This window comes from Papaver somniferum, unplaced genomic scaffold, assembly GCF_003573695.1.
Source record: "Papaver somniferum cultivar HN1 unplaced genomic scaffold, ASM357369v1 unplaced-scaffold_107, whole genome shotgun sequence".
Taxonomy (NCBI): Eukaryota; Viridiplantae; Streptophyta; class Magnoliopsida; order Ranunculales; family Papaveraceae; genus Papaver; species Papaver somniferum.
The window spans coordinates 4,863,269-4,877,528 of record NW_020619603.1 but is presented as its reverse complement, the minus strand read 5'-3'; the positions used below and the strand labels follow the sequence as shown (position 1 = coordinate 4,877,528).

The window sequence follows — 14,260 nt, the reverse complement described above, 5'->3', positions numbered from 1 at the left end:
CAATGGACAAACCTCTTTTGCTTCGACACATAATATTTGCTTCGCTTTGCCTTTAGAAAACATGGTGGATGATGAGAAAGAAATCGGTTGGTTTGGTTTAGAATAAAACCTAGTGATGTATTTATAATAGAAAATAGGCGTTGGTAATTCAAACGGGCGCACAAAGGAAAGTCGCGGGCGATTTTACTACAAACGCCAACGGCTAAATTTCCATTTCCAACTGCAAAATTTTCTTTCTCGACCTATAAATTTCATTCCTCCCATCTCCAAAATCACATCTTCTTCTTCTTCTTCTTTTTTCCTACATCTCTCCTCCTTTGCAGAGATGTCTGTTAGAAATCGTGGTCCCAAGTCTACTCAAGAAGAGGATATAACTCTATGCAAAGCATATTTCTTTCATAGGGTAATCACTGGTGTTGTTATTTCTCATGACAGTTCTTTTTGGGAGAATATTTTTTCATTGTTCGTCTCATTGACGGGAAACCCCGGAAACCGAGATGCTCGTCGATTGCGTGCTCGTTTTCATTCTATTAGGCTTGCAGTCCAGTCATTTCTTGCTCTGGTAACAGAAATTGATCGAGAAAACTTCAGCGATGTAACTGAAGATGAAGTGATCCAAACATCACTTGATAATTGGGAGGAAGCTCACGGTAAGCCTTTTCGCTACGAAGCGTGTTTCAGAATTCTAAAAGATGCTCCATCTCAAGCACATCATTACTGCACTCGAATAACGCTGCCGGAATTAACAATGGAAGAAGATGTTTCTCTTGTTCGATGTTTGTTACATCGCATGGTGAGACCAATGAACAATGACAATTTCTGGGAAAGAGGATTGGGACATTTTGTAGCATCGTGGAATGTAGCCATAAGAAACAGTAAGAGCCTAGAATTAAGAATAGCATTCATCATTAATGAAGTCAAAAATTATACGGAAGTATTGTGGATGGTTAATCGTAGCAATACTGGATTATCCAACGAAGAACTGGAAACCATCGCTCAGACCAAGTTTACCGAAGAAAGCAGGAGAGAGTTTAGGAATTTTGAATGCTATGAACTTTACAGAGAGAATGTCGCTGCATTTGCTGTAGTTTGATGTTTCTGTTGTGGTTTATTAAAATGTAGTTTGATGTTATTTGCAAGTTTAAATTGTAATAAATTTCACTTAATCTGAAGTGGAAATCTATTTTAAAATATAAACATTTTCATTCATTGATATTACTGCCAATTCTTTTACAAGATATAAACTTAGACAATAATAAAAACTTCAATAAAAATCAAGTACAAGTTTTGGCCTCCTGTTTATCTTCATTTGACGTATTTTCCATTCAACGCGCTCTTTGACAGTTTCATCTTTGTTTTTGAATTTTTTGTTGTTAACTTTCAAAACTGGAGCTCTTTTTTGCCTTTTAGCGGAACATTTTCTTGGAGCAACTTCTAAAACTTGCACTTCCCTTTTACAATTTTCAATCTTTTTAAAACTCCCACATATCTTAGAAGCAGCGCTTCAAGTTTTGCATCGCAAAAAAGTGTGATCGCCTTTTCAGCCATTTTAGAAGAGAAAATTCAAGTGAATTGTGGTGTGTAGGGCTGCACAAAACCGACCCAATCCACCAACCCAATCCGCACCCGCCGAAAAATACCCGCACCCGACCCAACCCTCCTAGGCGCGGGTCGACTATAGGTGACCATATCAAAACCCACCGTTTGTTGGGTCGGGTGCGGGTAGCAACTTCTGTCACCCGACCCAACCCGCTCACCCGCCTAGAATACCCTAACCCTTAGATTAGATCCCAATCGCTAATCCTAGCCGTTCAATGCTTATATATAATACAAAATTTTAACCTAACCCTATTCGCTTTTTTTGTTCATAGTTTCTATTATCTTCATCTCTTCTCCAGTCTTCTTCACTCCACCTCGGTACCACCTCATATCACCGTAAAGTTACACATACAGAAGCATCCCCAGCCTAATTAAATCTGAATAGAACCTCAACGATTATCGAACGAAGATGAAGAACAATCATCAACAAAGCATCTGAAGAACAGTCAGTCAGCTGAGAAGCACAACCACTTAACAAAGCTTAAGAGTAATCACCTAACAGGAACAAGATAAAGCCCAAGCCACGAAGTTATTGATTGACTATTTGATTGATTAATTTTGAAACGAAAAGGGTGAGTAACATTGAAATTAATAGAAGGATTTTTGTTTTCCTTTCTGAATAGAGGGTTTTATCGTTTTCTTAAGTTTTGATTGTTTTGGTATCATAAAATGAAATTAAAATTTGTAATTTTTGATAAGCATAAGATACAATTTTGTTTTCTTTCTTTGCCGTGAATCTGGATTGTGTTCATATGGGTACTTCTCTAATTGAATTCAAATCCCAGAAAGTGAAGATATTTTGTTGATGGATTTCATATAAGATGTGTTAGTTTCAAATCTAGGGACTAATATATATTAATCACGATGTGAGTGGAATATTTCGCTAAGAACATATCTAAGAAAAATATATTTCTGGTTTCACAGTATAGAAATGGTTTTTATAAACCGAAAAGGTGGATGAATCACAGAAATTTTCATCAAGAATAAACAACGGGTATATCCACCACCCACCCGATCCAACCTGCCGTAATGTGGGTCTGGTGAAAACCGACCCACTGTAATGTTGGGTCGGTTGCGGGTGACAACTCCTATTACCCGCCATAAGTGGGTTGGGTGGTGGGTGAGGTCAAAACCGACCCAAACCGACCCATGTGCAGCCCTAGTGATGTGAGTGAATTGTTTGAAGATGGTGGTAATTTATAGAGGTAAAAAGTGAAATCCGAATTTTAAAAACTACCCGTTGGCGTTAGAACCAAGAATGCCGACGACATAAGTTGTGACGCCGCGTTATTTCTAATGACTCGAGCGTTTTTCTTTCCGACGCCAGAGCTCGATCTATGAACTCTAGCGCTTTTAGCTATATCGCACGCCTATTGATCTAACGCCCAGTGCTTTACCATGGTGGAAAACCTAGTTTGCTCGTCCACCTGACTCAACAAAAAAATGAGTTTATTCATTCCCATACGAATTGCTCCGAGTCTGATCTAATTTACAAAGATATATTATCACAAAAAACAATCAAACAACCTTTAAACCCAACCATAATACTTTCATCATCGCGATTTTCATCAAAACCAACCAAGAAACCAGCAGTATTTACCAATCAGCTGGAGCTCAAGTTTCTATCTGAGACCAGGGGCAGAATCAGGGCCAGGCTTAAGCCCAGTTTGTGTTCAATCCCGGGCCAGTTTAATTTCCTGCTTCTGTCTGAGAAAGGTTTAAAGTGCACTGGTACTCGAATAGATAATTTGATATTACAGTATGATTAACAATAATTCACAATCTGATCATATGTGTAACTAAAATTAGTACAAGCAATGGAAGCGTGTTATGAAACAAACCATCGCTGAAAATTCCTAAGAACCAGACTGGAGTATGCACATGAACACAGGAAAGAAAAACCTAGTCTCTATTTAGTATTTCACGAGAATAATTGTTTATAATGATCAGATCCAAAAGACCACCTCCCTTTTCAGCTTCTTTCCTGCTAATTAAACAGCAACACTATTTAGTTATAGTGAGATAATTACATGACCCATTTCTTACCTTATTTCCATGAGAAGTACATTCGACTTCAAAGCTCGTTCTGAAAAAAAAAATAATAATAAATCAAATGTTGCACCAAAAAAATGAAATCTCGCTACAAATTCACCATCCCAAGAAAAAAAAATGCGAAATCCAAGGGGCAAAGCAAGAAAAACTCAACCTCTCTGTAACATGTATTACGCCTAGTCACCGAGGTAATAGTAAGACCCAGAAGCTTTCTGTTCACTGTCTTCAGTGGATCCCAATTTGTTAATCCAGGGCCTGAAGTTGGTTGGATCCCGTCTAACTGTAATATCTAATTGCTGTACATATTCAGACCAACCAAATACGCGAATGAGTAAAAACTACAGTGGAAGAAGATGAGATATATTCTAAACAATGGCTGATTACTTGCCCTGTATTGAGGTCAGATAAGGCATTTTCTATCTTGGTTCGAACAAGAAGGGAGAAAACAAAGCAAATTCACATGGGAAGAATCAGCGGGATGAATCCAGTGTCACTAATGGCTGTACAAATGCTATCAAATGGAATATTATTGTTCCTCTTTCAATCTAGAACATAACCTAAATGAAATTTTTACGGAATATAAACTTAAAAAACATGACAACAAGGTCAATTCAAAATGAAGAAACGTCCAAAACAATTAGCTAAAACACACTTACAGATAGGAAAAGGTTCATTCCTGACAACAGAGACTGAGGAGCATTTGCAGTACAGTCAACAGATGGTGTCCCGTCAAACACAATCACTCGATCAGCAAGATAAGTCGCCATTGTCATATCATGCTCGACAACAAAAGCAGTCTTCTTCCCTTGGTGGATAAACCTCTTAATGACTTTTGAGGCAGTAATACGCTGCTGAGAATCAAGATAAGCACTTGGCTCTTCTATCAGATATACATCTGCAGGCTGCATACACCAATTGTATAGAAGTGATGAATCAGTCTTGATTTAATCACAAAATCAATTGGACACTCAGGTCATGATATCATTACCAATCAGTCGCAGAATACGACTTATTTAAAATTGTGTTACGACTACAATAATAACAGGTAACTGAATAGATAATGCTAAGTGCAAACCTTCCCTAGGCAAATACATAATACAACTCTTTGGAGCTCTCCAGGCGAGAGTTCCACAACCAGCTTTTCCAGTAATTTATCAACTTGGAGTGGTTCCGTGACAGCTGACACAAACTGAGGTTGCATGTATGAGTCACGAATTCTTTTACGCAGCAAGGCTCTAACAGTAGGAGCATAAGGAAATACTGGATACAAGTCTTGTGGCTTGTAAGACGCAGTAATTGCAGGCATTGCAGTGTCCAACTGGTCAGGTTTCAAGAATCCAGCCTGCCATTTTAACAGAAGACTAGCGCATGTGAATAAATATGCATCTCTACAGTGTTGACATGGAAATTGAAACTAAAAACAACAAGAGAGGGATCTAAAAAGGTGTACCAGCGCGTGAAGAAATGTCGACTTCCCTGTCCCGTTTTCACCGAGCATAACTACAATTTGAGGATCGGCGAACTCTCCCTCCATGACATGAAGCTTAAATGCTCCTGGAATCGATATACCAAACATAGGGTACTTAAACCCTGCATGTGACTCTACACCCTCCTGTGGGGTCTCAGCAACCTTGAAATCAAGTGATTCTGGGCGAGGTTTTGTCGTCTTAGGAGGGAGAGATCCATCCATGTAAGTATTAAGCCCATCTTTAACAGGATATGGATGGGTTACAACTCCATAATCCCCGTGTAAGCAGTAAATGATGTCAGATAAGTAACCTAAAACACTAAGGTCATGCCCCGCAACAATCACACAGCTGAAAAAGTAAGCAGCTGTTATCAGTATCTTGTGCGCAAATGAAGTCAAAATAACATGAAAACAAAAAATTGTAGAAAAGCATACTTTGCGAACTCATATCCGAACCACTTTGTAGTCTTTATGTATGATTAGATCAAAATGTATGGACATCCGAGTAAAATAAAGAAGAAATGTCACTTTGGGCACTAGAACTGTCCAATTCAACCTTAAAATATGTGTATGGAGATTAAGGAAAAAGATGAATCAATTTACATCTAATGAAAACAAGCTAATCCAGCAACAATTTTGGTTAAACCTAAGTTGATTGAGAGAAAATTACCTTGAATCGACCTAAATTAGGATGCAGCGTCCCTGCCAACAATCTGAGAGTGGTAGATTTTCCAATTCCATTTGGTCCAACTAAACCTAGAACTTTTCCAGCTTCTGGAACTGGTAACCTAAAAAAACAAACCCAAAATTGAATCAAGAAACAAAAAATTAAACCTAGAAAATTCGAAATAATTGAGAATTACTAGCTAGAGATGATGATTCAAACCCGTGCAAGTGAAACTTTTCGTAGCAATGAATTACAGTCGTTTCATCGTGAAATTCTTCTTCTTCTTCTTCAGCCATGATTTCTTACTGTAAGTGAGAAGCGGCGATTCAAGAAATCCGAATTGGAGGTTTGGAGGGAGGGAGGGAGGGAGAGAGGAGCAGGAGGGGACTCTTTGACAACAAATTTCCTAACTCAATCCCTTTTAAGAACCCTGCTGGGCCGGGCTGGGTTAATGCATATACTTCCTGGTTGTTTTCTATTTTCAGGTTTATGAATTATGAAACTCCATAAATCCATCCGTTTTAGAAAAAGTGATATTCTCACTTTAACAACGATGAAAAACATAAAAATCCATCCATTTCAGGAAAAATGATACTGTATTTTCACTTTGGTTTCAGTTTAAATGAAAACAATATTAAAAAAAATGTATAAAAGGATCACTTTTCCTGGCACAGATATTTCTGGAACGGTTTTTTTATTTTATTTTTTTCGGGGAAATTGGAAAAAAAAAATGGTAATACTTCTTGTATGATTTCAGTCACCCCAAGAATAAGAATGTTTTCCAGAGCCATTATTCCTGGCACAGCTGGAGCTCAAGTTTCTATCTGAGACCAGGGGCAGAATCAGGTCCGGGCTAAAGCCCAGTCTCTGTTCAATTCCGGGCCAGTTTCTATAATGCTTCTACCTCTGTCTGAGAAAGGTTTGAAGTGCACTGGTACTCTAATTGATAATTTGATATTACTGTATGATTAATAATAATTCACAAACTATCTGATCGTATGGGTAACTAGAATAGTAGAAGCAATGGTTGAACGAACCATCACTGAAAATTCCTAAGAACCAGACTGGAGTATTCACATGAGTAAGGAAAGAAAAACATCGTCTCTATTTACAAGTATTTGACGAGACTAGTTATTTATAATGATCAGATCCAAGGACCACCTCCCTTTTCAGCTTTTTTCCTGCTAATAAAACAGCAACACTTTTTAGACTTATAGTGACACAATTACATGACCCATTTCTTACCTTATTGTAGTACTTTCATGAGAAGTACATTCGACTTAAAAGCTCGTCTCTGAAAGTAAAATGCACTCTGTTCTCAAGCTTCCACGGAAGCACAACAGTCTTCAATGCTCATTCTGAAAGAAAAAAAAAATCAAATATTGTACCACAACATGAATTCTCTCCACATTTCACCATCCCAAGAAAGCTAACAGAAAAAGAAAAATCCAACTGGCAAAGCAAAACAACCTCAACCTCTGTAATACATATTATTACGTCTACTCACCAAGGTAATATTAAAAGCCAGAAGGTTTTTGGTCAGTCGATCCAACTCGTTAATCCAAGGCTTGGAGTCGTCTGGATTGAGTCTAATTGTAATATCTAATTTCTGCACATATTCAGACCAACCAAATATGCAAATGAGTAAAAACTAGAAATGGAAGAAGATGAGAAATGTCCTACGCTTCAAAAGAAAAAGGAGAAATAAATTGGAATTCATAACTAAGTCAATTTGGCTAGACAAATGACCAATCTATATCTATATTGAGCTCAGAAAAAGCGTTTTCTGACTTGAACGGGAGAAAACAAACCAAACACACATGTGAAAAGTGTATCCAGTGAGTGTTACTAGTGGTTACTCTAGTTTCCCTTTCAATCGAGAACATCAGGTTGTTTTATTGTGGTGATAAAACTTCTCTAAACTGGGAAGAAACATCTTACACGATATAAACCGAAAACAAGGTGAAGATACGTCCAAGGTGCACTTACAGAAAGGAAAAGGTCCATTCCTGTCAAGGGAGACTGAGGAGCATTGGCAATACAGTCAACAGATGGTGTCCCCTCAAACACAATGACCCTATCAGCAAGATAAGTCGCCATTGTGATACCATGCTCGACAATAAAAGCAGTCTTCTTCCCTTGGTGGATAAACCTCTTAATGACTTTTGAGGCAACAATACGCTGCTCAGAATCAAGATAAGCACTTGGCTCGTCTATCAAATATACATCTGCAGGCTGCATAAAACATACACCAAAAGTATTGAATCGGTCTTGCTTTAATCACAATATGACTTGTTTGAAATTGTGTTATGAATAGAATAACAACAGATAATTGAACATCAAAGGATTACAAGTCTTTGATACCTAAATTTTCAGAGATAGATAAGAGATAATGCAAAGTGCAAACCTTCCCTAGGCAGATACATAATACAACTCTTTGGAGATCTCCAAGCGAGAGTTCCTTAACCGGCTTTTCCATTAGTTTATCAACTTGGAGTAGTTCCATGACATCTGACACAAACTGAGGTCGCGTGTATGCACGAATTCTTTTACGCAGCAAGGCTCTAACAGTAGGAGCAGAAGGAAATACTGGATGCAAATTTTGTGGCTTGTAAGACACTAATTGCAGGCATTTTGGTGTCCAACTGGTCAGGTTTCAAGAATCCTGCCTGCCATTTTAACAGAGGAATGTGAATAAATGCGCAGTCTGGACATGGAATTTGAAACTAAAAACAACCAAGAGAGGGATCTAAAAAGGTGTATCAGCAAGCAAAGAAATGTCGTCTTCCCTGTCCCGTTTCACCAAGCATAACTACAATCTGAGGATAAGCAAACTCTCCCTCCATGATACAAAGCTCAAATTCTCCTGGAACACAGGAACCAAACGTAGGGTACTTAAACCCTGCATGTGACTCTACACTTCCCTGTGGGACCTCAGCAAACTTAAAATCGAGTGATGGTTTTGTAGCCCTATGAGGTAGAGATCCATCCATGTAAGCATTGATTCCATCTTTAGCAGGATAGGAACAGGTTACAACTCCATAAGCTCCAGGTACCCCGTCAAAGCCGTAAATGATGTCGGGTAAGTAACCTAAAATGCTAAGGTCATGCTCCGCAACAATGACACAACTGGAGATGGATAGAGTTAGAGTTCCACCTCATGGGGGGGAATGAACAACATAATGCATGCATCACGGAGAGAAAATAGAAGAAACAAAACCTTATAGGTGTGCACAAGGATCGAAGAAGCCGAGCAGCCCTGTGCCTATGTTTAATATCAAGATGTGTGGATGGCTCGTCAAATATAAAAGCATCTGATTCACGCATGGCAACCACTGCGATGGCAAACCTTTGAAGCTCCCCACCTGATAAATCACTCACATTTCGGCCCAATAGCTGCTCAAGCTCAAGTTCCCTACAAATCTTGGCTTTCACACCTCTCTCATCATGCAGGTCAAACAATTTTCCAACCTTCCCTTTAAATGTTTTTTGAACGTAATCCAGATTCTGAGGCTTAATTAGTGCCTTTTGAACCACAAATCAGAAAGAACAACAAATAAGTTTTTCAAAGTTCTAAAATACTACAGTATCGAAAAGAAAGAAAATAACACCTGCAGGTGATATCCCACGAGATCGAAGTAATATCTCCGCAGCTTTCCAGTGAAAGAATTAAAGATTTCCTCCCAATCAGGTGGGTTCTACAGAATATCGAATTCACTAGCTATCAATATCTTGTTTACAAACGAAGGCAAAATAACATGAAAACCAAAAATTATACAAAAGCATACTTTGCGAACCCATACCGGAACCAACTTTATAGTTTGTATGTATGATTAGATCAAAATGTATGGAGCAATACGAGACATTGGAGTAAACTAAAAAATTACTTCCTTCGTTTCAGGAAAAGTGATACTTTCACTTTTACAATTTGTCCTATTTTTTAGACAAAATAGGGAGCATTACTTTGGGCATTAGAACTGTTCCATTCAACCTTAAAATGTGTATGGAGATTAAGACCCAAAGATGAATCAATTTCAAAACAAGCCCAAAATTCGATCAAAAAAAAAAAAAAAAAAAATTAAACCTAAAATTCAAAATAACTAAGAATTACTAGCTAGGGATGATGATTCAAACCCGTGCAAGTGAAACTTTTCATAGCGGTGAATTACAGTCGTTTCATCGTGAAATTCTTCTTCTTCTTCTTCAGCCATGATTTCTTACTGTGAGTGAATTCAAGAAATTCCAGTTGGAGGTTTTGGAGGGAGAGAAAGAGGAGGAGGAGGGGACTGTTTTAAAGAGACAACAAATTTCTATCTCAACCCTTTTTAAGAACCCTGCTGGCTGGGTTTATGGCCCATGTTTTATGCTTTCATGAATTATCTCCATCATACTTACATTTTTCCAATTTGGTTTAAATTTAGGTGAAAACAATATAAAAATAAAAATAAAAAAAATGAAAAGATCACTTTTCCTGACACAGATATTACTGAAAGCATATAAATTCCATCTGTTTCAGAAAAAGTTATATTCTCATTTTAGCACTGATGGCATAAAACTCCATTCTTTCCAGTTTGGTTTAAGTTTAGGTGAAAACAACAAAAAATAATTGAAGCATAAAACTCCCTTCTTGCCTTAATGCTGGTTGAGTCTAGACAAGGTAGCCGGAGAAAACCCACCATGACATGCTCAGGATAAAAGGGCTTTCGGTTTTCGGAAGCATAAAACTCCGTCCGTTTCAACAAAAATGGTACTTTTCGAATAACAATATACAAAAAAAAAATTAAACAATATAGGGAAAAAAAATGAAAGGATCACTTTTCGTGACACTAATATTCCTGAAACGATTTTTTTTTCTTTTTTGGAGGGAGGTTGTTAATCTTCAAAGCTAATTTTATTCACTATATAGATGGAAAGAAACTGTAGGTATTTGGTATTTAAGGTTTGTGATCATTTCAATTTTCATGATCACAAATCTTGCTGTTGAATCAAACACACTTTTCCTCATCTGGACTGTACTCTCATTGACCTTTGAATTTCCCAAATTGATCAAGAAACTGGTAGTCTGGTAGTACTAGTTTAGAGTGTCATATAGTTAGGGTTGGAACTCAACATGAGGGCAACAAATGTCGAATCATACATCACAAGGAAGAAGATGATTGAACATATTCTTTTCTTCCAAAAGAAACAAGCATTTATCAGGGTCTAACAGTACAGTCAACACGACAATGATAACAATACACCCAGTAGTTACAAGCACCCACATCACTGACAATGCAGCAACAGTAACAATGAATCTACTACTACTAAAATGATAAACCTGAGCAGAAGATCAAATATAAAGAGACAGATGACTTCAGTTCACTATGATCACATTAATGTCTCCATCGGGAGACAAAGTGAGAAAAAACATTACTCACAACGTATTCTTAGTAACTAATTAACATCTTAAATGAGTTTTAATATTTCAATGGAACTGGAGAAACTTCACACCCCAAAAATTCAAGATGATCGAGCAAAAAATAAAACAAAATCATGCAAAAGCATGAGAATTCAGATCCAGGCTTTACTACAAGAGTTGTCAGAGTGAAGAAAGAAGATACAGGTCCTATATCTTGACTTGCTTGTCATCAGTGTAGCACTACTAGTGACCGTACTTCTGGAATTCCCACTCACTGTTATCTGCAAGACGATAAACACCACACACAACATAAGGTTAACAAGCCCTACCAGTGACACACAAATACAAAGTGAAGGAGAAGAGGCAGGGAATTCAGCATACCCAATGGACAAACTTGGCGAGTCTTGAGCCAACGACTGATGCAGTGGAAGTGGAAGGCATGGTTACAAACCCCTACAGAAGTCAGACTCCAGTGAGTATCTCTAAAATAAATAAAAAGGTAGGGAAGAAACATAAACCACAACCCTGTACATGTCTACAGTTATGAGAATGCTGATTTTAGTTGTAATTCATACATGACAAACTTTGCCCTCACTTTGCCCTCATTGAATCTTGATACCTGATTTAAACTTGCCACAAGAGTCCCAAGGAATAAGACAGCTTCAGTATCCATATACTATGTGACATCTAGTAACATATTGATATCAGATCAACAATTGGGAGATGATTTACTGAGCTTCACTATGACTAATTCTTGTTTTTACAATCATTCTATTTAGCCCACGGTCAAACACACTGTCAAACCTACTTTTCCATTTTCGGAATTTTGTTCCAAATGCTAGTAGGTCCACCTACGCATGTGCTATCGAGAGTATTTCCAGAAGAAGAAAATGGCCTTGACGGTGGGTTTGACTGTGGGCTTAATAGAATGATTGTTATTACTGTCCTACCACTATACCTTGTCTTGAATCTCATGTCTAAATACATATTATTGTAGAATGATTGTTATTATTGTAGTATGTCTAAGCACCTAGCATGTTCAAGTTATAACAGACACTAAAGTAAAATAGACATGACGTTTCAGAGTCAAGTGAGCTCTATCAGGAAACACATACCATGCCACATTAAAATACATTCAAGCAAACTTAGAATTCACATCACACATAACTGACAATGTAAAATCTTCAAAGCTCACTTCTGCAACTTATACACAAGAAGATGATTTTCTCTAGCATGCTTATATTGGTGGCAAATGTCCTGTCCCCAGTTTCCAACAGATATCAGCAAAGGACTTGGGAGTAACACACTCTATAAGATGCAATTATCAGCTCATCATTTTACCAATTATCAGCTCATCATTCCCTTAATTTTGTTTATCTTTAGCTAACAAGTCGAGCAAAAAAACATGCACATTCATATTCCCAACACCATCAATTACAATGTCAACCTCCAGTAATCCACAATTTCAGCATCAGAACACACCACAAAACCATTACAAAAAACATTAAAATTGTTTGCCTTTCCTATCCTCAAGGTGGGTGATCAGACGCATCTTCGTACAAGACAGCCCCCGCCACCACGCCACCACAATATAAAGGTTTCAAAAGATTTCTCATTAACATATGAATTCAAGCGAACCCCAACAAAACCACCACCACCCAACATCAAATTCCATAATTATAAGCCATACATGTATAAATTGGTTAGGGTTTTGCAAAGAAATACATACCCCAAGCGACAGTACACTCCTCACTGGTCGCACTTGCTTGATTTGCTTGACATTCAATACCTAAAACAACAAACAAAACCCTAATTAGAATTTCACCAGCAGAATCAAAAATCAAGAAAGCCCTAATTTACATTTCATCAAAATCTGGAAAACCCTAAACGATCAAAACATCCCACTTACATAGATCCATAATGTGATTCCTGCAAATCGCACAATTATCCACCACAATATCTGAAACAAAACCCAAAAAGATCATCATCAAAAGCCTAATTCAGACAGCGTCAACAATCAAGAACAGCGGAGAATCAAAAACAGATTATTAGGGTTTTTAAGTTACCCCAAGCCCAAAGAGCGACAGCGTTCCACTTCTTGATCTCAAATCTTTTAGGTTTGTTGTTTTGCTTCGAAGAACAACACGAAGAAGGACCAGCAACAGCTGTTGATGGTGTTTCACCTCCTGGTATCATGTTCACATCTGTATCTAAGGTAGCTGCCATGACGAGGACGATGTAGCCGACGGAGGACGGTGGCTGGTGGTGGAGAAAATCTAGACGACGGAGGAGTAAAACCTAGAGAGAGAAAGGCAGTAAAAAAAGTGGGACTGAATAAAAGTGGAGAGAACGGGGGTGATTTATATGGGTTGGAATTTCTAAAGCCAGTCGGTTCTGAGAAGTTGACAGTTGGATATTTATGGAATGTGTATTAAGAGGTGCTTGTCGGTTTTCTGTAACTGACAAAACAAAGAATCTAAGGCGGTTCCTTCTAGGGTGTAGGTAATTTTGGTAATTGGTAAACTCTTTGGAATTTGACAAGATGTGCTAACCTTTGGTAATCCAAACTTTTTTTTAACGGCCCTAGAATTTTTTTTAACGGCTCTAGAATTTAAGGAGCCGAAATAATGTATATTCCGTCAGTCGTATCGACTGAACATATTAGACGGCCACCCCATTCTCTCTATTGTTTTTAAGATTGCAGCAGAAATATCATCCAAATTGTTGTCTTTCTGCATATCTCAGCAACCAAACAATGAAACAAATCATATCTTCCCAACTAATTACTCATTGAGACGTTGGATGATTTTGTTCCCTGCCTTATGAGTACTCTTTGGGTCATGAGCATCTGATCCTTTTTGTGATTCTTTTCCGGTAGTAAAACTTTTACTATTTCGTCGGCATTGTTTCAACACATGAAACCAATACCGACTCTGTTAGTCGGTATTGTCGAGTAACACTTCCCAGTGCCGACTGTAAATACATTTTGGGGGATACTTAAAGGATAAGGGATACCCAAATTATTCATAATGTTTTAATTTTCTAATTTTTTTGAGTATCCCTCAATTGTGCATTC

The 14,260-nt window shown here is 37.8% G+C and overlaps 2 protein-coding genes and 1 pseudogene across 5 annotated transcripts; all 3 read right to left on the bottom strand.

Annotated features, from left to right (window-relative positions):
* Positions 1–3,312: 3,312 nt before the first annotated feature.
* LOC113328420 (ABC transporter E family member 2-like) lies at positions 3,313–10,062 on the bottom strand. 4 transcript variants are annotated; one of them, XM_026575532.1, is made up of 7 exons: positions 9,921–10,062; positions 5,790–5,907; positions 5,102–5,468; positions 4,727–4,993; positions 4,308–4,553; positions 3,806–3,947; positions 3,313–3,685 (listed from the first exon to the last, which is right to left on the bottom strand). In XM_026575532.1, exons 3-6 carry the CDS (start codon positions 5,339–5,341, stop codon positions 3,828–3,830), a joined length of 873 nt encoding a protein of 290 aa, XP_026431317.1. In that variant the 5' UTR covers positions 5,342–5,468; positions 5,790–5,907; positions 9,921–10,062; the 3' UTR covers positions 3,313–3,685; positions 3,806–3,827. The 4 variants fall into 4 exon arrangements, with proteins under 4 accessions (XP_026431317.1, XP_026431315.1, XP_026431316.1 ...); XM_026575530.1 differs by lacking the exon at positions 9,921–10,062 and adding an exon at positions 6,006–6,148; XM_026575531.1 differs by lacking the exon at positions 9,921–10,062 and adding an exon at positions 6,006–6,144 and having other exon boundaries at positions 5,790–5,953.
* Positions 6,725–9,997, bottom strand: LOC113327923 (annotated as a pseudogene).
* Positions 10,063–11,110: 1,048 nt separating the features above from the next.
* On the bottom strand, positions 11,111–13,511 carry LOC113327705 (RING-box protein 1a-like). Its single transcript, XM_026574847.1, has 5 exons — positions 13,251–13,511; positions 13,094–13,144; positions 12,914–12,973; positions 11,566–11,637; positions 11,111–11,465 (listed from the first exon to the last, which is right to left on the bottom strand). The coding sequence occupies exons 1-5, from the start codon at positions 13,408–13,410 to the stop codon at positions 11,428–11,430; spliced, it is 381 nt and encodes a 126-aa protein (XP_026430632.1). The 5' UTR covers positions 13,411–13,511; the 3' UTR covers positions 11,111–11,427.
* Positions 13,512–14,260: the final 749 nt, after the last annotated feature.

Coding starts and splice junctions, on each gene's coding strand:
- LOC113327705 (XM_026574847.1), bottom strand. CDS start 13,410: ATGGCAGCTACCTTAGATACAGATGTGAACATGATACCAGGAGGTGAA. Junction 12,974..13,093: donor GAATCACATTATGGATCTAT/GTAAGTGGGATG, acceptor TTGTTGTTTTAG/GTATTGAATGTCAAGCAAAT. Junction 11,638..12,913: donor GGAGTGTACTGTCGCTTGGG/GTATGTATTTCT, acceptor TGACTTCTGTAG/GGGTTTGTAACCATGCCTTC.
- LOC113328420 (XM_026575532.1), bottom strand. CDS start 5,341: ATGGATGGATCTCTCCCTCCTAAGACGACAAAACCTCGCCCAGAATCA. Junction 4,554..4,726: donor TATGTATTTGCCTAGGGAAG/GTTTGCACTTAG, acceptor TGGTGTATGCAG/CCTGCAGATGTATATCTGAT. Junction 3,948..4,307: donor GAATGAACCTTTTCCTATCT/GTAAGTGTGTTT, acceptor GAATATGTACAG/CAATTAGATATTACAGTTAG.